Source organism: Tiliqua scincoides, chromosome 2 (genome assembly GCF_035046505.1).
Source record: "Tiliqua scincoides isolate rTilSci1 chromosome 2, rTilSci1.hap2, whole genome shotgun sequence".
NCBI classification, from domain to species: Eukaryota; Metazoa; Chordata; class Lepidosauria; order Squamata; family Scincidae; genus Tiliqua; species Tiliqua scincoides.
In genome coordinates, this window is record NC_089822.1 from 29,988,595 (window position 1) to 30,011,990 (window position 23,396).

General features: G+C 39.7%; 1 protein-coding gene across 2 annotated transcripts in view; it reads left to right on the forward strand.

Annotated features, from left to right (window-relative positions):
- AP3B1 (adaptor related protein complex 3 subunit beta 1) overlaps nucleotides 1-23,396 on the forward strand; it is a 214,257-nt gene that overhangs the window by 81,452 nt on the left and 109,409 nt on the right. For both annotated transcript variants that reach the window (XM_066614924.1, XM_066614925.1), the window contains 6 exons: nucleotides 2,565-2,662; nucleotides 3,426-3,480; nucleotides 3,576-3,647; nucleotides 9,557-9,619; nucleotides 10,928-11,060; nucleotides 12,905-13,014. In XM_066614924.1, coding sequence (XP_066471021.1) covers nucleotides 2,565-2,662; nucleotides 3,426-3,480; nucleotides 3,576-3,647; nucleotides 9,557-9,619; nucleotides 10,928-11,060; nucleotides 12,905-13,014 — 531 coding nt within the window. The remainder of the gene's footprint in view (nucleotides 1-2,564; nucleotides 2,663-3,425; nucleotides 3,481-3,575; nucleotides 3,648-9,556; nucleotides 9,620-10,927; nucleotides 11,061-12,904; nucleotides 13,015-23,396) is intronic.

Below are 23,396 nucleotides of genomic sequence, written 5' to 3' on the forward strand. Positions count from 1 at the left end.
GTTTTCTTAAGACAGAATATTATCTGAGTGTTATGTTCTCAACAGTCAGTAGTAGAACAGAACTATTTAGGTGTATACAAATTTGAATGCATCCATATTATTAATATTAATATTTATGTACCACTTTTCGACAAAAGGTAGTTCACTGGGCAATTTACATAGATAAATCACGAAATGGTCCCATGTCCCCAAAGAGGACAATCTAAAAAAAGTTGGAGAAGAGGCAACAGTCATGCTGGGGCAAATAGGGACAGTTACTGTCTTCCTTCTAAATATGAGGATACCACTTTAAAGGGTGCCTCTTTGCTGATAGCGTTTTCAGGACTTGTAGACTGCAGTCCTACCCACACTTTCCTGAGAGTAAGCCCCATTGAACAAAATAGGACTTACTTCTGAGTAGACCTGGTTAGGATGTGCCCATAGTCTTCTTAAATTACACAGGAGCAAATTTTGCTGCTTCTTTCCGAACCCTCCCAAAGGGAATATAATGATATTGTGAGCCTATGAGAATTTAACAATACAAATCAATTTCTCTGATTTAGAGAAGCCTTTTTCTTCATCTTCTATTATGAATGGACTTTTATTTTTTTATCATTGTATGGAGCAGATACCATAACCCTCCCACATGTTGCCACGCATCCATGAAGGGTAGCACATATAGGAAGGTCTCTCCTGATGATCTCAGCAGTAATATTATCTCTGTCCACACTGCTGTGTCGTCTCTTGGGGCTCAATCCTAACCCCTTATGCCAGTGCTTTCCAGCACTGGCATAGTGGTGCCAATGGGACATGTGCTGCATCCTGCAGTTGGGAGTCACTCACGGAGGCCACCTCAAAGTAAGGGAATGTTTGTTCCCTTACCTCAGAGCTGCATTGCCCTTAAGTCAGTGCTGGAAAGCACTGACATAAGGGGTTAGGTTTGTGTCCTTGGTGGTGTTTCCGGACACACTACAATGACATTATTGCTGGACACCCAGGAACCAAGCATGGCAGAGCTCAGCTTCCTAGGACTTTGAGCTAGGTGGTTGTGCAGTTTAAAAGGAACAGTATTCAGGGTTGGACAGGTTTATATGAGGAGAATCTATCAAGTTCTTGGGCTCTAAGCCATACAAGACTTGAAAAGTAATAACCAGAGGTTTGAATTGTGTCTGGAAACTAAGCAACAGCAAGTGCAAATCATATAGCAGTGGCGTCACTAGGATTTGCATCACCCGGTTTGGGAGGCCAGTACATCATCCCCATGATGGACCTCCTCCCATGCATTGGGATGGGCCACAAACTGGATGGTAGGTGTGGTGATGCACCATTGCTCTGCCTTTGCTGGTTTTTTGGCTATACTTTCTGTTAGAACACAGATATTTCTCCCTGGTTTTTTTCATTGCATTCTACTGTAAATTACGCATTGAATGGTTTATAACATGATGGCATTATTCCTACAAACTGCGATTTTAGTTATTTTGGTTAGTAATGGTGTCATCCCCCTGTGCGGTCTGCATCCCTCATTGTGCAGACTGCATCCGGTCTGCACAATGGTGTCACCCAGTGCGGTCTGCATCCCTCTAGTGACGCATTATCTTATTTCAACTTGGTACCATCCCTTGGATTCAGTTAACAGTCTGGCTGCCACATTTTGTACTTTCTGAAGTTTCCAAACAGTCTTTATTGACAGCCGCCTGTAGAGCACGCTACAGTACCCAATTTTGAAGTTACAACATGAGTTTAATAGTATATGAGTTTTTGGAAATAATCACCTTGATCCAGTAAGACTGATCAGTGTACATGTTTGAAACACATGCAATTAACATCTAGATGTGTGCAAATGCATCACACTATAACTCTGGACCACACTGAACTGGCTGTGTATCTCTTGATACAATGTGCTTTCCTGTCTAAGATTACTGTTCATTACTTGAAAAGAGTAGCTGTTTGTGTGTTACTAGTGACTCTGGATGATAATGTGCATTTGCGGCAGACACCCCATCAATTTCAACACGGGCCAGATAAGCACTGTGAAATCAGACAACTGGGCAGATACAGTGAGCCCTCGATAGCCACAAATTTGAAACCCGCAACTGGAGGTGTGCTTCGGTTGGGTCCAGAGGGTGATCTGAGGACAGGGGAGGCCGCGCACAGCCGTCCTGACCCTCAGAATGCTCATTTTGGGGGAGGGGGAACCACGATTTCCAGTTTCTTGGGGAAACTGGAAGTGACTTTTTATGCCTTTATAAAGTATTCTGAGGCCCAGAGAAGCTGCACAGTGCTTGTATCTTTTATACAATAGCATATGTTTTGGTATCCGAATTCTAAAACTTAAAGATTGATGCTCTGAACTTGAGCTTTGTCTTTTTCTGCAAGTGTTTTGCCTCGAGATGGGAAGGCCATAACTTTCTTTTCAGAATAGAAAATAACTTGTGAACTTTTTGAATATAGTAATTTGCTTCTAGAAATATAGTAAACAAATTAAAGATTTTGTGAATGAATATGTTATATTGCTCGAAATTGTATCATAATTACTATATGACATGAAGTTAGAGGATTGTAATTCTTTTTTTCTTCTTCTCCAGGTGGTGATGGCAGTTGCACAGCTTTATTGGCATGTAGCACCAAAATCTGAAGCTGGTATAGTTGCTAAATCATTAGTACGTTTACTTCGCAATAACAGGTAAATCAAGTATTCATCTGTTATCCAATTCTCCTAACAGTAGCGGTCGTGAAACTTAAATTATGTCCAACTATCTGTAAAGTTGATTGAGCTAACATTGTGACTTTTTTCTTTAGCAAAACTAATCTGAATATAATAAATATTTACATTGAAAAGTATTAGTATTTTAATGAGCTTAGTTCATAAAACTTGTTATAGTGTACTGCTTTTCCACTATTTTTTGTTGTGCTGAACATTAGGTACTTGTATGAAATAAAATCATTTTCTCATAAAATAAAATATTTTCCTTGAATCTAAGACCCAGAGTGGGAATACAGTGGAAGCTGAAATGAGGAATGGAACCACTTGTTTGTGTATATCCTCCCCACCACTTCTCTTTTGCATATGAATTCCCTTCATCCCCTTTTACCATCATTTGCCAACGTAGATTAAAACAAAATGGAACCAGTATACAGGTAGTCTATGACTTATGGACATCCGGCTTATAGATAACCACACAGGCGCTTTAGTGCAAAAGCAGTCTGTTGCCCTTGTGCTTTTATGCAGGCATGATAGCCCTGTTCTTACTTAGGTTATTTCTGGACAAACTTCCAGAATGGAATCATTTGTTTGGATTCTAATCTGTAAGTATTTATTCAAAATTCTTCTAAGACTGATCTAGAAATTTACATTTACACAATTTTTAAATTTGGTATCCATATCATTTTTAATCAAGAGACACTTGAGAAAGATTAATATTAATCTGTTTTATGTTAACTTCTAGGGAAGTACAGTATGTTGTTCTTCAGAATATAGCAACAATGTCGATCCAACGCAAGGTTTGGCATGTTGAATATTTAAGTTCAATTTTTTTACATTTTAACCTATGTATAATCGCTAATATATTATCTTTTCTCTCTGTTCCCTTTCCCAGGGTATGTTTGAACCATACTTGAAGAGTTTTTATGTTAGGTCAACTGATCCAACTATGATCAACATATTAAAGGTGCGTTAAATGTGTTTCCAAACAATGCAGTTACTGTTCTTAAATAGGACAAATAGAGACATTACTTTATCTTGGCATGCTGCTTTGCTGATATTAAAGCAACATGTTAATGGTTTCGGTTCATTTCTTCTGAAAAAGCAACATAATGAGCACTGTAATGTGTTATTAAAATTTCTGAGTTTCTAAAACCAAGCATTATTGATTTGAATACAGAACTTGCTTCAAACTGTAGTAACTCATTTAAAAAAATCTGAATTTGATTATCTTCCCTAATGCTGAAGTGGCTAGACATCAGCAGGTCAGTAACATAGTCTGCACAGCTGTTTTGTATGATGTGAATAGGGAAGGGAGAGTAATCGACTTCAGAGGAGTAGTAGGAGAAGAATTTTCTGATGTGTACTTCTTGTGAAACGTGATGTAGTTTTAGACAAGACTGTGTGAATTTCCAGCTTCCACTCTCACACTGTGCAAGTGTGGGATTATAAACTGAACTCAGAATTAAGTGTTATGAAACTCTCTGATGTAATTGATTTTATAAAAGAATGTTTTTAGCTTTTGTGGTTGTGAATATGAGATTGAAACTGGTGAAATATCAAACCAGAGGAGGCTACATTTCCTGTGATCAGAGAGGGACTTCAGAACAGCTAGCAGAAAGCTGAACAAAGAACTTAAATTGATATATTACATTAGCATATTCTTAATATTTATTTACTACATTTTTCTTCATTTTTAACTCAAGATGACAAAAATGGTTTATATTTTATAATAATGATTTACCATCTAAGATACGTGATCCAAAAGGAATGGGATAGTGAATACTTTCATAGCATTCTATCATGACAAGTGGAATGGTCACCACGGAAAACAGCTTTGGAACAGGAATTGTTAAAAGATAGTTGATTCCAACCAAGCTCATCTATGGGACTTTGCTGCCTCATCTCTCCTGATTTCTGTACATATTTGCTTAGTCTGCATGAATTGTATAGTTTTGTTCAGATTGCAGTCTCATTTTAATTGATGCAGAATTTTGGTGTCCCTAGTGCTTTGAGTGCATGAACAAGTGTGTTGTGCTTTTCTTTTATTGCCTTTGCTATGTAATACTACAGCCTTGTGATTAAGCCCATGAAAGTTACTAGCTTGCTTATGACATAACAGAATTGCAAACTTAAAATTACAGTTCTACACATGCAGAAGACCATGCCTTCTTACTATGTTGTAAGTCCCACCTTGTTCAATGGGACTTGCTCCTTAGTAAGTGTGTCTAGGATTGCAGCCTTTGAATAGATTCATCTAAGCAGTTCTCACTGTGTGATATTTTGCATACAGGTCCAGCCTATTTATATATGGATTTTTTATACAAGGATTTGACTCAAGATGAATGGCCACTGCAAATGAGAAGGAATGTGCTGATCCCTGGAGAAGGGGAAAAATGCATCCCTTTAAAATTAGTTTAAAAAACTGAACAATCCTTTAACAACAACCTCCTTAATGAGAGAGAGGGCAGCTGGCTGACAATCCATCAATCCTTCTCTCTCCAGTGGACCCCTCCCTTCCCCCTGAGCATGTGAAAGAAAGGTGATCACTTTGCATTGGTGAAGGGAGAAACTGAGTGAAGCAGATGGCTGATTGATGGATTGTCTTCTTAATGTCTCTTATATCCTACATCACAGCGGTCAGCAAATCCGTTTTTAAATCACTGGAGCAAAGAAACTTTGTTTTTTAAATTGATTTGCTATAGTGCGTTTTTTGCCATCCACATGAGTGCTTGGAACGGAACCCACGCGAATAATGAGGCTCAACCTGTTTACCCTTAGCTGAAAACTGAAAGAAACTTACAACCTAACCTAAAGTAGGTTTACTGTATTTTCTTCAAGCAACTTCCAGTTTGCTTAGTCAACGTGTTCCTGTTATTATCATTAAAGTATACTGGATTGGTGCTTGAGTAACTAGGGGTTCAAGTCCAACATACTGATCTTCAGGCTTTCAGCAGGACTCAGACTTAGCTGTAATAGCTGCACAGTTAATTACACATTTGACTTCTCTGCAGTTCTGGATACCCACATTTCCCAACATGTAGTGTTGCAGGTTATTTTCTGCACAGCAAAATTATTGGTTTGAGGGCATTTGAATCATCGCAGATACTTGCCTATAAGTTGATCTCACAGATAAGTCGAGGGCAGAGTTTTAGCCAAAAATCATGGAATTTTCTATGGCCCTTGGATAAGTTGGGGCTTAAACTTAGGGGGGTGTCTGACTATAGTTTTGTCTGATTTTACTCGAGGCCAGATCCTGAAAAATAACCTACCAGTAATTGTTATCTAAGAAACAATTCAGTCTCTATTAGTATTAGTCTCTATTAGTATTATTCTCTATTAGTACAGTCTCTATTAAAAACAGTAAAAGATCATAAGATACATTTTTATTCTTTTTAAATTCTGGTCTTTGCCATCTTTTTGTAAACATTATCAGAGTAAGTGCACTGTAAACAACATACTAGTAAAACAGTGGTTCCCAGCCTGGGTTCATGTATCCCCTGGGGCACTCAACAGGACCTTTAGGAGTACTTGAAAAAGAATGGAATAATGGTAGAAAAAGGCAGGTAGTGCTCCAGAATGTCTTGCAGGGCCAGCAAGGCAGGAAGGTAGGTAGCTAGTTGGCTGTGAAAGCCCCACCAATAGCTAGTTTTTGGTCATCAATTCATGTATGAATCAGTGATTGAAAACCAGCACAGTAAAAAAGCTGAAACATAATATGGAAAGTGATCAATCACTCAGAATTTCTCAGGACACTTCTGGTGCAAAACAGTGCAAAGGCATAGTCTTCAGTTCTTCAAAGAGATAAAAAAAGAGAAAATACTGTGATGAATACATGAAGTATGGGTTCTCATACGGAGGGCTTGTATTATTAATTTCAAACATTTTGCTAATATGAAGGATACAATTTATGGAAATAGGCTGCCAGGGGATATGCAAGTGAAAAAAGTTGGGAACCACTGCAAGAGAACCATGATTCAAACCCACCTTTGAGGTATCTGGTGTGTTAAGCCCAAAGCTCTACATATAACATACAATTTAGAACACATAATTGGGAGTGTGCAATTCTGTAATGGAACCGGGATGCAGCAGCATTTGCAAAATGGAACGAGGAAAATAAGAAGTTAACTTTGGCTGGAATTTCCCAGGGAGGTTACTACAGAAATAAACTGCCCTCTGCTGATCTCTGAATTGCTTCTGCACTTGAAACAAAACTCAGGACAGGACGGAGTTGAAAAGCTCCGCCCTCTCATCGAATTATCATCTCGGACATAAGGTGAGGTGATAATTTCAGCTTGATTACTTGGCAAAAATTTGTTGCCCTGTAGTCGAGTATCTATGGAAAATATTGTCCTGGAAAGATGCACCTATACTTATCCTAAACAGATTACACAACTTGTCTTAATAGGAATATCTTGAATGCCTTTCCCTGACCAGTGAGTGACCACATTTTGCCTGTATATTTTTGAGGATCAAGGGGAAGTGTGAGCATAAGCATAGCAATTTCCAAGTTGGCTGGAGACCCAGCACGTTCAATCAGTTAAGATTTGACGTATGGTGGTAGTATTAGAAGTGGATGAACAAGGGGCATCAATGCTGCAATTTTTTTTTGTATTAAAAATGTTTTTACCCAACCTTTCCTCTCTCAAAAGCAGGTGCTCAAATTAACTTACATCAAATTAAAATGAATTGCAATAATCACATTAAAACCAAAACCACGAAGACATAAAACACAATTGGTGGAAGAGAAAACCAAAGCAACTATGAAAACAAAATAACAGCTAAACCCCATAAATGAGGGAGAACAAATATTTTCTGCTACTGCTGGAATGCTGACAGAGAGGGGTCAGCCTGACCTTGATAGACAGGAGGTGTCATCAGGAGGAAGGCCCTCTCTCATTAACACCAGTCAAATCTCCACTGACAGTAGGATGTGCCTGAGTACCCCCCTCAGGGAATAGACCATTTCATACTGGGGGAGATGCTCCTTCGTGCACTCCGGCTTTAACCATTTAGGGCTTTAATAACCAGCATCTTGAATTACACTTGGAAACAGGTGTAGCTAATTTAACATTAGTGTTATATGTTCACATTGCCAGGTGGTGGTCAAGATTTGTGCAGCAGCACTCTGCCTTGGTTAAATTTCTTAGTGGTTTTCAAAGGCAGCCCCACATAAAATGTGTAATAGTAATTTAGTCAGGTGTAACCAGTGTGTGGATAGCCAAATCTGCTGGACCCAAGACATCTGTCACACCAGCCTAAGCTAGATGAAGGAGCTTCAGGCCATAGCCACATCTGTTCATTTGGGTGCAATGCTGGCTCCAGGAACACTTCCAAAATGCAAATCTGTTCCTTCAAAGAAAGTACTGTCCTGTCTAGAACAGGCTGACAGAGTGATCTATAATCTGGATCAGAAAACTGCCTAACAGCACCCCTGTTTTGTCTGGATTAATGTCAGATTGTTTGCTCTCTTCTTAGCCAGCCACTGACTCCAGAAACCAATTCAAGATTTCCATAGCCTCCCCTGTGAAACAGAGATATAGAACTGAATGTCATGCACATGTTGGTGATTACTTCAGGGGTCTGCAAACTCTAGCCCGGGTACCAGATGCATCCCGTGGCAAGCCTCTATCTGGCCCGCGGCCAGCCTCTGATCCCCTGAGAGCCTCTGGCCCAGTTGACCAAACACAACCGTAGTTGTGCTTGTGGGATGGGGGAATGGGGTCCATTTAAGTTGGACCATATTGGTGCTTGGAGAAACCCTGGACATTTGAGCCCATTCATTTATTCATTCATCTAAGTTCTGTCTCTAATGTATTTATTTAAATTTTATATTTAATTTTTTTTTCTCAACACTGTGCCAGATATTTGATGCAACCCTTCAGCTGAAAAGTTTAGAGACCCCTGTTCTACTTCAATCCTTGGAGGCCAGTTTTGGCCCTCTTGTTTGGTTTTGGCACCTGGCTGAAGTGTTTCTGTTTCAGCAAGTATTTCAGTGAAGTTTATTTACCCCTGCTGATATATTCTTGTGCCAATGGTGTTCTTTGTGCTTTGTTTTCAGTTATTTAGTTTTTGATATTTTTTTTAATAATCTAAATCAGGGCTGTCAGGCATAAGACTTGGGGGCCGGATACGGCCCGCAGAAGCTTTTTATCCTGCCCTCAGGCTCTCAGCTGCTGAGCAGTGCTGAAGTGTTACTGCTGAAAGGGCAATCCCATGAAAATTGGGTTCTCCCATAACTTGATATATATCAAGATTTGTGTATTTTCTGTCATTTGCAGCTAATGAGTTCCTAAGTGAGAAAAAGTGCTTATTTTTGGTTATGACCTGTTTAATGACATAACTTCCTGCCTAATGACATCACTTCTGGCCCTCAGCAAGCGTCATGAATGCTATTTAGCATGCTGTATGAAATGAGTTTGTCAGTATTAATTTTTGATTAGATAAATAGAAACAGCCTTTCTGTAGTAGCAGAAGACTCCTTTTGTATACAGATGGTACCTCTGAATACTACCCATAATGTATGCATAACAGAGCAAAATGCTTCCCTTTCTGGTTTAGCAGACTTTGGAAAACTTGAGGGCCTCTATACATAGAATAAGTATACATTTTGGTGAGCATCACTATCCACATTAGGTGGTGTTAAAATCTGCATGCATTGAATAAGCACAGATTGAATAATATAGAATGTTGCTTTAAGTACAGATTTCTTTGATCATTGGAAAAATTTGTCCCTTAGCTCGTTCAGTGTTCATGGTGGTTTGTGTTTCAATATTTTCCACTTGATGGTTTAAAATTTTTATAGAGGTTAAGCTATAACTGTGTGTCATTTCTTGATCCACCAGTGTTTTCTGAATGGTCTGTTCTCTTTTCTAGCTTGAAATCTTGACAAATTTAGCAAATGAGGCCAACATATCAACTCTTCTCAGAGAATTTCAGGTTTGTACATAGTTTGTGCATTTCTTTCATGAAACTTTGTTTGTATATGCTGATTCTAGATGATCTTGCATAGGCAGTACCCCTTTAAAGGCTTGAAACTGGGGTCCATACATTACTCAACATGATTTGTGTTGTTTTGTAAATAGGTTTGTTGTTCCTACAAACTGCATGGAATATTGCTTTCTTTAGATTAGAATTCCCCAAAAGGGATGATTTTTCCTCTCCTGATATTTTAAGAGCACATTAATGTCTACTATACACCTCACAAATGGATCTGAAGAATTCCCAAAACAACTCAATTTTCCTTTTTCACATTTAGTAATTCTTCAGATGTCTCCAGTTCATAGGCTGTGTTATCCTGAGTTTTTTCCCCTCTTCATTACGTTGTTCTTTGTTGGCTGCTGTTGGTTAAATGGACTGAAACATCTCTGTAAACAATTCATAAACTATGCTGTTTTTACTAACTGCTGGCTTTGGTTTATTGTTGTCTATTAGTGTTCATGGAGGTAGATTTCTCCTGATATTGCTCACACCTGGAGTATTGTATCCAGTTCTGGTCACCGCATCTCAAAAAAGACATAGTGGAAATGGAAAAGGTGCAAAAGAGAGCAACTAAAATGATTACTGGGCTGGGGCACCTTCCTTATGAGGAAAGGCTATGGCGTTTGTGCCTCTTCAGCCTAGAAAAGAGGTGCCTGAGGGGGGCATAATTGAGACATACAAAATTATGCAGGGGATGGACAGAGTGCATAGAGAAATGCTCTTTACATTCTCACATAACACCAGAACCAGGGGACATCCACTAAAATTGAGTTTTGGGAGAGTGAGGATAGACAAAAGAAAATATTTCTTTACTTAGCGTGTGGTTGGTCTGTGGAACTCCTTGCCACAGGATGTGGTGATGGCATCTGGCCTGGATGCCTTTAAAAGGGGATTGGACAAGTTTCTGGAGGAAAAATCCATTATGGTTTACAAACCATGATGTGTATGTGCAACCTCCTGATTTTAGAAATGGGCTATGCCAGATGCAAGGGAGGGCACCAGGATGAGGTCTCTTGTTATCTGGTGTGCTCCCTGGGGCATTTGGTGGGCCGCTGTGAGATACAGGAAGTTGGACTAGATGGGCCATGGCCTGATCCAGTGGGGCTGTTCTTATGTTCTTATGACTAACTAGCATGTCTCCATATTTTGAAATTTTGTACTCATTAATGATAGACTGAGGATACTTTCCAAAGAGCAGTGTGGCTATTAAATTTTTTGAGCTGATGCGATCAATATGTTGACTATTGAAATTGCTATTTTCTTAAGACCTATGTGAAAAGCCAGGATAAACAGTTTGCTGCTGCTACAATTGAGGCGATAGGCAGATGTGCAACCAACATCTCAGAAGTGACTGACACATGCCTTAATGGCCTTGTGTGTTTGCTGTCCAACAGAGATGGTAAGTTAATTGTTTTGGGTTTTTTCCTCTTTTTTTTTTTTTTGAGTGACTGATAGTATTTTCTGGTAGTGTCCCCAGATAGGCCCAAATTACAACAGTATATTGGATTGCTTTTTGCCTTAAGTGGTGTACCTTTAGGACAAATAGTGGCAATGTTTTGTAGTTCCTCTGTATAGCTCATAAAAAGATTTCCTAGCTTTTTTTAATTATTGGTTCTCTTAGGATGGGTTACTGTCAGCATACAATTGATATTGGTACCTGAATTTTCTCGAAAGGGTGTAATTAAGTTGTAGGATGTTCACACATAACGTGCTGAGCTGTTTTTTCCCCACATGTATTAAAGTAGCTGTACTGTAGAGGGTGCTACAAGCAGAGAAATGCGGGGGTTTATATGAATGTAAGTGGCATTAAAAACGCCTATCAAACAGTTTAGGGGAGCCACCAGAAAACCTGTACATGTTTCATAATTTACTTTACCCCTATTTTGATATCTAAAATGGGAAGGAGGGATTCCAATACCTGAGTGGTTATACTATAAACACAGTAAAGCAATATGATGCAGATCTTTCTCAAAAACATATATAGATTGTTAAAATCCCACAGAAGGGAAAAAATACAATATTCAGATATGTTTTACTTCATCAGGTGTACAAATCAACAACTGAGATTTTTATTTTACTTGGGTTTCAGTGATGCTTTGCGTGTTATCATGATTTTATTCAGTTTGAGTTGATTAGCATGGAATATCTCAAATATTCCGTTTCTAGACAAGATGGTTGTGTGGATGATGACCTCTCAGTGTCAAATTTTCTTAGATGAAATGGATTGTCTGTACTCATTTCAATTTGTATTTACTATGCCTTTGGCTTACAGTGTCCCTCAGGGCTCAATATTTTTCCCATTTTTTTAAAGAAATCTACTTTCAATGTGCTGAGGAAGTAATTTTGATGCTAGCATCGTCAATATGCTGATGACATCCAGCATGTTTCCTATTTATGGTTAGTTTGGATCTAGTTATGCTAGCACTTTCTTTGGTGACATCGTGTTAGGATTATGGCAAGATTCCCTTTGTTGAACTGCCTTTGGAGGCTGCTTGGAAGTTTCAACTGGTCCGGAATGCAGTGGTATGAATATTGGGATCATTCAGCACAGACACTGCAACATTGGTATTGTCTTACCACTGCTTTTGGGCATGACTTAAAATGCCACTAAAGCCTTAAATGGCTTGGGAACAGACAGTTGAATGATTGCTGTTTCCCATATGAACCTTCAGCAAGGGAGACCCTTTTGTGTGATCCATCAATTTCACACTCAGAGCACAATCCTAACCTTTGCTTGAGTTGATGCAGCTGTGCTGGCTCAGAGTGTTGCAAACATGCCATAAAGTATATTTGCAACTACTTGTGAGTCAGCAGCAGCTGGCCTGCGCCAGCCTGCCACTGCTGCATCCAGGAGCAGTGCTGGCTGGAGCAGGTAAGGAGCATGGATTCAGAAGGATTAAGAAGACCAACTATGATGCACCTGGCTATTGTTTAACACAGCGGTTCTCAAACTCCCACGAAGTTTGAGCCCCGTTGTAAGTCCTTGTGTGGGAAGGGGGAGGCAGCGACGCAATTGCCAGGATCGCGTCACTTTGAAGGGACGCAGGAGTGTGGTGCTGTAAAATGCAACAAAAGAAATTCTTGATAAGTTACATCTTTAAATTTGGAAACTGATCTGCATCTCTATAGTATTTTATTAATTTTACCAAGTAGATTTTGAAATTGTCTACATATAATCAAACTTGATTGTGATGCTTGGAATTTTTCTCTCTAAATATGTGTAATTTTTTAAATCTTTATTAGAAATAGTAGTTGCTGAAAGTGTAGTAGTCATTAAGAAACTGCTGCAGACACAGCCAGCACACCATGGTGAAATTATTAAACGCATGGCCAGGCTCTTGGACAGCATTACTGTGAGTATTTTATCTACTCCTTCTTTCAGCTACCTGGTACATATTTTGTGTGAATGTGAAGCAGAATATTAGGAAATGCAGTGTGTGGGATTAAATATGACTTGACTACTTCTGTGGCTGCATAGTAATTTGTATTAATACATAATCAAACTGTATTAAAGATTATTATTTGCACTGTTGGCTGTCTTGTGTGTCAAGCTTTAGGCCTTTTTTGCTACTTGTTTGAATGCTTGTTTCTTTCACTGAATACTCTAAATAAAATCAAGTGTACTTCAGAACTGTGTATTGTGAAAGAGGTGAGCTATTGAAGCACATTAGCTTTCAAACAAAGCTGCTTGTAGCATGATCTATAAAATATTTCTACATGTTTCTAACTGCTGTGAAAAACTAAGGATTCATTGTTTGGTTCGTTTTGTTTTTTTTTTTGCAGCCAAGTTAATGGGTTCAGATGGTAGCAAAAACTGCCTTTTAACACAAAGGTTTGAAAATTACACTTAACCACTTGTTCAGGCCATGTAGAATAAAATATCAGGCAATGCAATTTATAATCTTGTTTGGTCTTTAAAGATAATGTAAAGCAGAGCTACATAATGAATGTGTTACTACTTGTGTAGTAGTAACGTTCAAGGCCCCACTTAAATCAAGGCCTACCTTGTCTTTTTCAGTATAGTGTATTTTCATAGGTCTTTGTTTTGAATTATTTAAAATGTCATGAAAATGAGTGTTTCAGGATTATATACTTGCTTTTATATGTTTGAGGGCTTGAAATGCATTGAAATCTGGAAATATGCTATACTGTCACTATTTATAAAAACAAATAATGTTTAAACACTGGGTTTAAAATTGTTAAAACTGAATTTAAAACTGCTTGTGCAAAGTGCTTTCCCCACAAATTTCTATCATACTTCTCCCCATACTACAACCGAGGCAATTTCAAAAAATCTACCCCTTCTCCATTCCTAAGAATCACTTTTCAGAGGATATACGTAGGAGGCCAAATCATGAGTGGCAAGGTGAGGAAGCTCCACTGTGTTTTCATTTGTGCTGCTCATTTGTGCTGAATCCAATCTTTAATATTTACATTGTATCCAAGTAGTCTAGATCAAGTAGAAAAGGTCTCTGAAAAGACCATATTTTCTTACAATGTTATGTGAGGTTCACAGTTTTACGAGGGTCATCCAGAAAGTAATGCACCACATTTTTTTTCTTCAACAATTATTTATTGAACACAATGAAACTTACACACAAGAAAGAATGATGTTTCTTCTACACTCCCTATTTTTCCACGTAATCTCTGTCCAGTTCTATGGCCTTCCTCCAGCGAGACACAAGGGCATGTATGCCCTGTCGGTACAACTCCTTGTTCTGGTCACAAAGCCATTTCTGCACTGTGCGAATCACCTCTTCGTCATCCTCAAAATGTCTTCCGCGAATGGCATCCTTTAATGGCCCAAACAAGTGGAAGTCTGAGGGAGCTAGGTCAGGGCTATAGGGTGGATGGGGTAACACAGTCCAACCCTGTTTAGTAATGTGTTCCGAAGTCCTCAAACTTGTGTGAGGCCGAGCGTTATCATGTTGAATCAAACATTCACCTGGGTTGTTATGGCGCCGAAGTCGCTGGAAGCACTTCTTGAGTTTGGTTAATGTCTTCACATAAGCTTCAGAATTAATGGTGCTGCCTCTTGGCATCATATCAATGAGTATGACGCCCTCACAGTCCTAAAACACAGTGATCATGACCTTACCGGCGGAAGCAGTTGCTTTCAATTTTTTCTTCTGTGGAGATTGAGGATGATGCCATTCCATCGACTGTCGTTTTGTTTTGGGCTCAAAATGGTGAACCCAGGTTTCATCACCTGTCACAATCCTGGACAAGAACGCTTCCCCCTCATCTTCAAAACGTTTCAGCAACTCAGAAGAAATGTTTTTTCTGAGAGATTTGTGGTCCACCGTAAGACAGCGCAGAACCCATCGTGCACACACTTTTGAGTAATCAAGAGCATGGATGATTGCATCCACACTTCCTTTGCTGATTGATAGCTTCAGCGCCAACTGCCTAGTCGTTATGCGTCGGTCCTCACGAATGAGCACATCAGCAAGCTGCGTCTTGTCAGGTGTGACAGCCGTGGATGGCCGCCCCGAACGCTGCAAATCTTGGAGCTGTGCCGAACTGCTTTCTAATGGCCTCACCCTCTGTGCCCAGCGACTAACCGTACTTCTGTCGACTGCAGATTCTCCATAAACTGTACACAAACGTTTGTGAATGTTCCCCACGGTTTCTTTCTCCGCAGTGAGAAATTCAATGACGACACGCTGCTTGTAACGTACATCACTTACAGACGCCATTTCGAAACACTGCTGCAGCTACGCTGTCTGTCTGAAGAAACCAAAAATTTGTGTGCGCACTCCTGAAAATTCAAATAATGTATATCTAAAGTTTCGCATTCGTACCATTACTGTAGGCTAAGAAAAAAAATGTGGTGCATTACTTTCTGTGCGACCCTATTCTTTTTCCTGGTCTTCATACAGGCTCACAGTTGGGGTTTGGGCAGAGCACTTCTCTTGAGCTGTTTAGAAACAATAGCAAGAAAATAGGTACTTACTATATCTCCCAACTAGATAATTGTTTGTCTAGTCCAAATTATAATAGCTTGTAAAAGCAGAAAGAATTGTACATTTAAAAACAATAGCATAATAGATTCAGGTGTTCCCCTGTTTCCACGGGGGATAGGTTCCTGCTGCTACCATGGATACCTGACTGAACCCTACTCAAATTCCCCCATCACACTCATGACTCACCTCTCTTCGTATGCAAATGCTTTGCAGAAAAAGCTTTTTCTTCCTTTTGATTCAACATAAGAACATAAGAACATAAGAACAGCCCCACTGGATCAGGCCATAGGCCCATCTAGTCCAGCTTCCTGTATCTCACAGCGGCCCACCAAATGCCCCAGGGAGCACACCAGATAACAAGAGACCTCGTCCTGGTGCTCTCCCCTACATCTGGCATTCTGACTTAACCCATTCCTAAAATCAGGAGGTTGCGCATACACATCATGGCTTGTACCCCATAATGGATTTTTCCTCCAGAAACTCGTCCAATCCCCTTTTAAAGGCGTCTAGGCTAGACGCCAGCACCACATCCTGTGGCAAGGAGTTCCACAGACTGACCACGCGCTGAGTAAAGAAATATTTTCTTTTGTCTGTCCTAACCCGCCCAACACTCAATTTTAGTGGATGTCCCCTGGTTCTGGTATTATGTGAGAGTGTAAAGAGCATCTCCCTATCCACTCTGTCCATCCCCTGCATAATTTTGTATGTCTCAATCATGTCCCCCCTCAAGCGTCTCTTTTCTAGGCTGAAGAGGCCCAAACGCTGTAGCCTTTCCTCATAAGGAAGGTGCCCCAGCCCCGTAATCAGCTTAGTCGCTCTCTTTTGCACCTTCTCCATTTCCACTATGTCTTTTTTGAGATGCGGCGACCAGAACTGGACACAACTGGAACTGGATTCAGAACACTTTGGATAAGCAGACAGAGACAACTTAGACTCATAGCTGCTAAGAAGGCTAGAGGAGGCAACAGTGGGAAAGCTAACAGGAAGTGGATAGCACAGGAAACAGACAGTGAAAACTCTAGACCAGTGGTTGCCAAACTGCTGGGTTGCGACCCACCAAGGGAACCAGAAGAGGGCCATTCCCCCTGAAGGGGAATGGACCAGAAATGCATGCCCTGATGGTGCCATAGTGATTGCAGCACTGCTGGGAACAAGGGGCTTTTACATTCACCTGGGAGGGGATCTCACTGGCCTCTGGGAGGGTCCCAGGACTTGCAGCCCCCTTTGTGGGCTTCTGTGCTGCTGTATATAGAGCCTGTCTCTGATCAGAAGGCACTTTGAGTTTTAGCACACAAACTGGAAGTGCCTTCTTACAAGAGATAAGGACTGTTTATAGTAGTGCGGAGGCCCACAGAGGGGGCTGTGAGCCCCCTGGACCCTCCTGGAGACCAGTACAACCTTCCAGATAAGTGTAAAAGTTCCTTGTTTCTTGTGCCACTACAATTATTGTGGTGCTGTTGGGACCTCCACTAAGCTGCCACAAATACCATGGTTCCAAAGCCCAAGTAGGATTTTGGGAACCACTGCTCTAGATATTTCCAGTTAACATTCTCACTGTCGCCTTCTCTAGCATTCCTCTAGAAGCTACAAGTCTAGGTTCCTGCTGTTTGCTTCCTTTTCCAAAGCAAAAGGAAGAAAAAGCTTCATTTCGCAAAGCATTTGCACACAGAGAGATGAGTCATGAGTGCAGTGGGGGAAATTTGAGAACCCTGAATGAAACTTCAGCTGTAGGACCTGCAGATTCAGGAGGACGCCTGTATATTTCTTTCTAAGTTTAACTATTCCAGAAGTAAGATTGTCAAAACAGTAACTCAGTAAAATTTACAGAAATGCTGTCCTTTATATTATAACAAAAAAGTGCAAAGATGAGATGCATTAAGTGTACTTATCACTAAGTATATCCTTCTGTCACCTGCATGTTCAGTATCATCCACCACTTTTATTAACCATTCTTTCATCATAGGAGGAGTAGATTTCTTCTAATAATGTGCCCATGCAATTTTGGCAGCTTGTGATAAGTTTGTCACAAGACTTCACTCTGGCAGAAACACCTGAGTTTCAATACATGGGTTATATTAGAAACATGGCCAAGATAAAATTGTAGTTCACTATATTTAAGATAATATCTAAACTCTGTAAAATCTTAGAAAATGTTTACTTCTTGACCACTGTACCACATATGAATAAAATCTCCCTGTGGGCAGCACATTTCCAACATTTTAATTGACCTTTGTGAAGCATCCCATTTAGGCTTCAGTAGCATTGAAACAGTAATTTGTATTGCACTTCTCATGTAGAAAAGCTCAGAGAAGATACTTCAGTAACAGAGCATACAATTGTCCTCCTTTTTCTGAAAATGGAATGGCAAGATCTTTCCCATAGTTATTAAAATGTCTGTCTGTTATTCCAGTGAGCTGTTCCAGCTGGCACTCTCTCATACATAGGCTAAAGAATATGTGATAGCTAACTGGAATAACAAATGGCTGAAATTTTAATAACTATGGGAAAGATCTTGCCATTCCATTTTCAAAAAAAGGGCAGAACTTTGGATTTCCAGTATAATAAAAATACCTTTGTGTGTGTGTCTATATTTCTTTAGGTATGTTTATCATAATGGAAATCTTTCATCTGTCATAATTTCAACTTCCTACATGTTGAAATTTTCCTACATGTTGAAATTTTAACGTATCACTCAATTACTGTTCTTTAGCCCAGTTTAAAATAATAGTTTGGGAGTAAGGTCTTAATGCAGCATAACCTTTGGAACATTTGAAATAACCTCTTTCCCGGTGTACAGTAAGGACATTTGTCTTATCACATTTCATTTAGCAAATGTACTCAAGCACATAAAACTTTCCTTGCACAACACATGTTCAGTGCATCTTTTCTCTTTATCATTGTATAACTTTCAAAATTCTGCTGTCAAAAGTATTTCAAAAATACACTGTAATATTAGTGGTTTCCATTGTTATAATCAAGAATTGGATTTATCTTCACTTATTTTTCAAGGAGAACTTCATATAAATGCTTTCTCATAATCTCTTTGATTCTTTTTCTTTTGCAATCCTGGATTAAGTGGAATGCGTTAAGGTCTGTTTTTATGGTTTTATCTATGCAGCTGTATGAAGTGTAGAATAAAACACCATAAAATGTCTTTGTACACTGTAATGGGAAGCCATTAGGAACCATGTATATAGTAACCAGGCACTCTTCCTCAATGCATTATATTCATTACAGGATTTAAAAGTGGTGGTCTCTTTCATAGGACCAAAAATTCAGGTTATTATCGGTCAAATAGTGAACCTCTGTAAGGCCAGATCTAATTTAGAGAAGTAGTAGAAATTATCACTGAATATTTGTATCTGTTAATACAAAGGCTTTGGAGAAACAGAAACAAAGGCTTTCTTCTATTATCAGATTATATTCTGCACATAACTGTTATAAATGTATACAGGGAGACCCCTATATCCGCAGATCCCATATCTGAGGATTCAGTTACCTGCGGATCGGGTCAACTCATGACCCCTGCACGTTCCCCCTTTGAAGGCGAGGAGAGCTCTGGAGTCCGGTCCTCTGAGCCCAGCAGAGGTCTGTGGATGTCCATCCATGGACTCTGCCAAGGTCAGACTGGCCCTTGAGCTTAAAGAAAAAAGTCACTTCTGGTTTTTCTGTGAAACTGGAAGTGACTTTTATTTAGCTTTAGGGCTCAGTGTGAAACCAGCAAAGGCCATGGATGGATGTCCACAACCTCTGCTGGACTCAGAGGACCCTCCAGAGCTCCCCTCAACTCCATAGGTGGGGTGGCAGACATTCACCCATATCCACATTTTCAGTTAACTTCTGGGGGTAAATACAGGCATACAGTTCGCGCCCGTATTTAATCTCTGTATTTAAATGGTAATTTGCTTCTGGTAGTATGCTTTAGTTCCAAATAGTAAGTACAGAGCCAGTAATCTGCAGGCTTGTCATTTGGGCTATCAGTGAGCAACACCAGGATCTGTAAAGCACCTGTATGGCCAGGTACTAGAGATCCTTTCTGGACACTGATGAATTTTCTCAGTCTGTACATATCAGGATTCAAGGTTGGAGGCAAACTTTTGGGTATTCCTCATCAATGATCCGAGTCTGCCAAAAGCCTGCTCAATCCTCTGAACCTCTCAGTAGTATATGAATACTATAGAACATAAAATCCTTCTAAACTACCTGACATAGTAGTAAGTTGGAAACACTTCTTTCCACACCTGTATTGCATTTTTGTGCCAGAGGATAGCATTGATTGTTGGTATACTTCATAAAATTTGACCTGTGGGGTAATATTGCTATGTTATAGCTTGACCCATGTGCTTTTACATATACTTCTGTTGAGAGAGATCATTCCATAGGTGGAGTGTGGTGTCATCAATATATAGATGATGTTTAGCCCTTTTATTAAAAAACACTTCTGTCAAATTGTGGGGCTGTGGTTGAGGACTACAGTAACTGCCTTGGCAGTGAGGTAAAGCACAACTTCTCCTCAAATATCTGTTCCTGGACTAGAGCAGAGCAGATAACAATGTCCAAGTCAGGAGTGTTCCTTTCCTAGGGTCTAACAAAAGTAATGCGTATGCAGCCTTTAGCCACAAACATTATAATCACTAAGGCTTCTGTAGCTAGAATTACCACCTAAAGCAAGTTCCATTTTCGAGTTCTAGGCTGCAGTCACGAAGTCTAGACGCTATCCAGATGTTTCGTCCTAATTCTGTAGAGCTTTTTCAAGGGAATAAAATAAAACTTAAAACTACAGTCATGCAACGCTTAGCGACATGGATGCGGACCGGCACCAAGCGAGGCTTGATATTATGTGAAGCCTCTGAAGGCAAAGAGAATCATGCTCCCCTTGGCTCTAGAGGCTTTTCTGAACCTCTATAATGCTCAGAATTCCCATTTCAGGTGAAAACGTGACTTTTGGTTTCTGGGGAAAATGGAAGTCATGTTTTTGGCCAAAATGGCCAGTCTGAGCCTTGTAGAGGCCATGTGCGATTGTGTACTGCCTCTGTGAGGCTCAGAAAAGCCTCCAGAAGCAAGGGTAGAGTGACTTCCCTCATTTTCGGAGACTAGGGGGGAATGAACAGGGACCAACGGCAGCTATTGCATATGCGGGCCATCGCTGGTCGGAATGTCACTAAGTGATGTTCAGCTGTAATTAACTGACACCTAGAACTACTGAAACTCACTTGGAGCAGAATATCATGCTCTCCTGCCTCAAATTTCCAGTGAGTACCCCTGCCTAAAGCTCAAGGAACTTTTAAGCTGAGACAGATTCAACCTCCCACCAGCAGAGCTTATGCCAATCTATATGCCAAGATAGGAACAAGTGTTTTGTAGTTCTAGGTGTCAGCTAACCACTTTTTAGTTTTATTTTATTCCCTTGGAAAATGCTCTACAGATTTAGGACAAAACATTAGCATAGGATTTAGACTTCATGATTGTAACCTAGAACCCAAAAATGAATCTTTCTTTAGATACAAACATATTCTAAACTTCTGTTTTTGAAATGCAGTTTACCAATTTGAAAGTTGTTGAGTTAAAAATGTCAGTGGAAAATAAAGTATCTCTGGGCAGGCATGCACGCAATCTTTAACACATGCCATTCTATTCCATAGTTAAGTCAGGTATGCTTTTTCATCAGTATTAATGGTAAGCACTTGAGCACCCTTAACAGCAAAATTCTAAACATATTTACTCAGAAGAAAGTCCCACATTATTAAATAGTGCTTACTCCCTAATAAAGCATATTCTGGGTTTGCAGCTTTAGTGTATTCTTTTGACTAAATTCCATTAAATCCTCCAGCTGGGAATGATAAACTTGGCTGGGTAGAGAGCTCTTGATATGTTAAGAACTCAAAGATATTTCTAATGAGAGAGCTGAGTCTACAGTACATTTAAATTTTAACAATAAGGAATTCAAAGGGTTATATATAGAATAGCAAAAAAAAAAAATGTAGAGGATGCAGGTTTTTTTAACATACTACAGTAACATTGGTGAAAAGAGTTTATTATCATTATAATTTAAAAAATTTATATATTTTTTTAAAAAATGTTCACAAAGCAAAATCATATAAATAAATGGTTCACTGTCCCTAAAGGGCTCACAATTAAAATATTCAGAAGAAGCACCAGCAACCAGCCACTAGAAAAGATGCTGTGCTGGAATCAGGAGGGATAGTTACTCTCTGTCTGCTAAATATAAGGGGAGCATAACTTTTAAAAGCACCTCTTTTCCCAGTTATCAGGTAACTATGAGTATGGCAGGTAGAAAAGACTGAACATGTCAACATAGTTTTGGGGTGACATTAAAAGTATCAGAGCAATCTTACCACACACTCAAGAATACTACCTCTTTACTACCTGTAGTACTGTGGTAAGTTCCGGGGGGGGGAGGGGATGTGAATGTTTAGTGCTATTTCCTTTGCCGGAACTGTTTAGTGCTATTGTTTAGTGCTTTTTCCGTTCTGGAACCCTCAGTGGAAAAATGACTTTAAGAACCTCACTTCCAGGATTCTTGCTTCTCCATTGCTACCTCAGAATGCATTGGTATAGATCAGGAGTGTCCAAAGTTTTTGGCAGGAGGGCCACATCATCTCTCTGACACTGCGTCAGGGGCTGAGGAAAGAATTCATTTACATTTAAAATTTGAATAAATTTACATAAGTTTACATAAATGATTATATTAAAGATGAACTTAAATAAATGAATGAAGGTCGTGCAATAGCTCAAGGCCTATAAAAGGCCTTGCACAAAGCAAGGCTGACCTTTCCTTTGCTGCCACTGCTGCATCACAGGCATGAAACAGCAAGAAGTGGAGGAAGCCCTCATCCCACAGCTTATGCAAAGAGGTCAAACAGTTGCCTTCACGCTGAGAGCAGTTGTGTCGGGCCAGTGCGGGCTGCAACAAATCCCTGGAGGGCCAGAGGCTCATTGGAGACTGGGGGCTCCCTGAGGGCCGCATTTGGTCCCAGGGCCGGGGTTTGGGCACCCCTGGTATAGATGCTATACCGCATTCATCCACTGGATGGAGTGAATAATGGAATCTAATGGAATGAAATTATGGCTGAATGGAGTATAGTGTCTATACTGATGTATTCTGGGGCGACAATGGAGGAGCAAGAAACCTGGAGGCAGGTATTTAAAGCTATCTTTAATCCCAAGAAGTTTGCAACCAGTGCCGTTTAACAGCACAGCGGTAGGAAATAGGAATTTGGCGCTTTTTTCCTTGAGAGAAAGCATTTAAAGGTGGACCCTGGTATCAGTGGTGAGTCAAATCAGTGGATCCCTTGGAAATGTGAACAACAAAAGGGATCATTTTATCATATGTTGTGGACACGTACCAAAGCGAAAAATATTGGACTTTGATACACCAGCAAATGCAATTGGTTTCTGCAAATGAAACCAAAAACTTTTCTCTTGGGAATATTCAATAATTGGATTCAGAAAGACTTTGAAATTATATTTTTATATGACAACTACAGCAAGAATATTGTATGCTAAGTATTGGAAGGTTCCAGAGATACCTTCAGTTGAAGAAGGGTGGGTAAAGACTTAGCTGAAATAGACAAACTTACAATTTTTCTTAAAGAAAAGTAAGTAAAGACTTTTATGGACAATTGGAAGCCATTCATGGACTTCCTGCGCACGAAGGGGAAAATGGATGTAATGAATTATAGATTCAGTGAGTAGTTAATTGATATATAGATAAATTTTTTTATTTGGTTTTGTCGAAAAATATATCT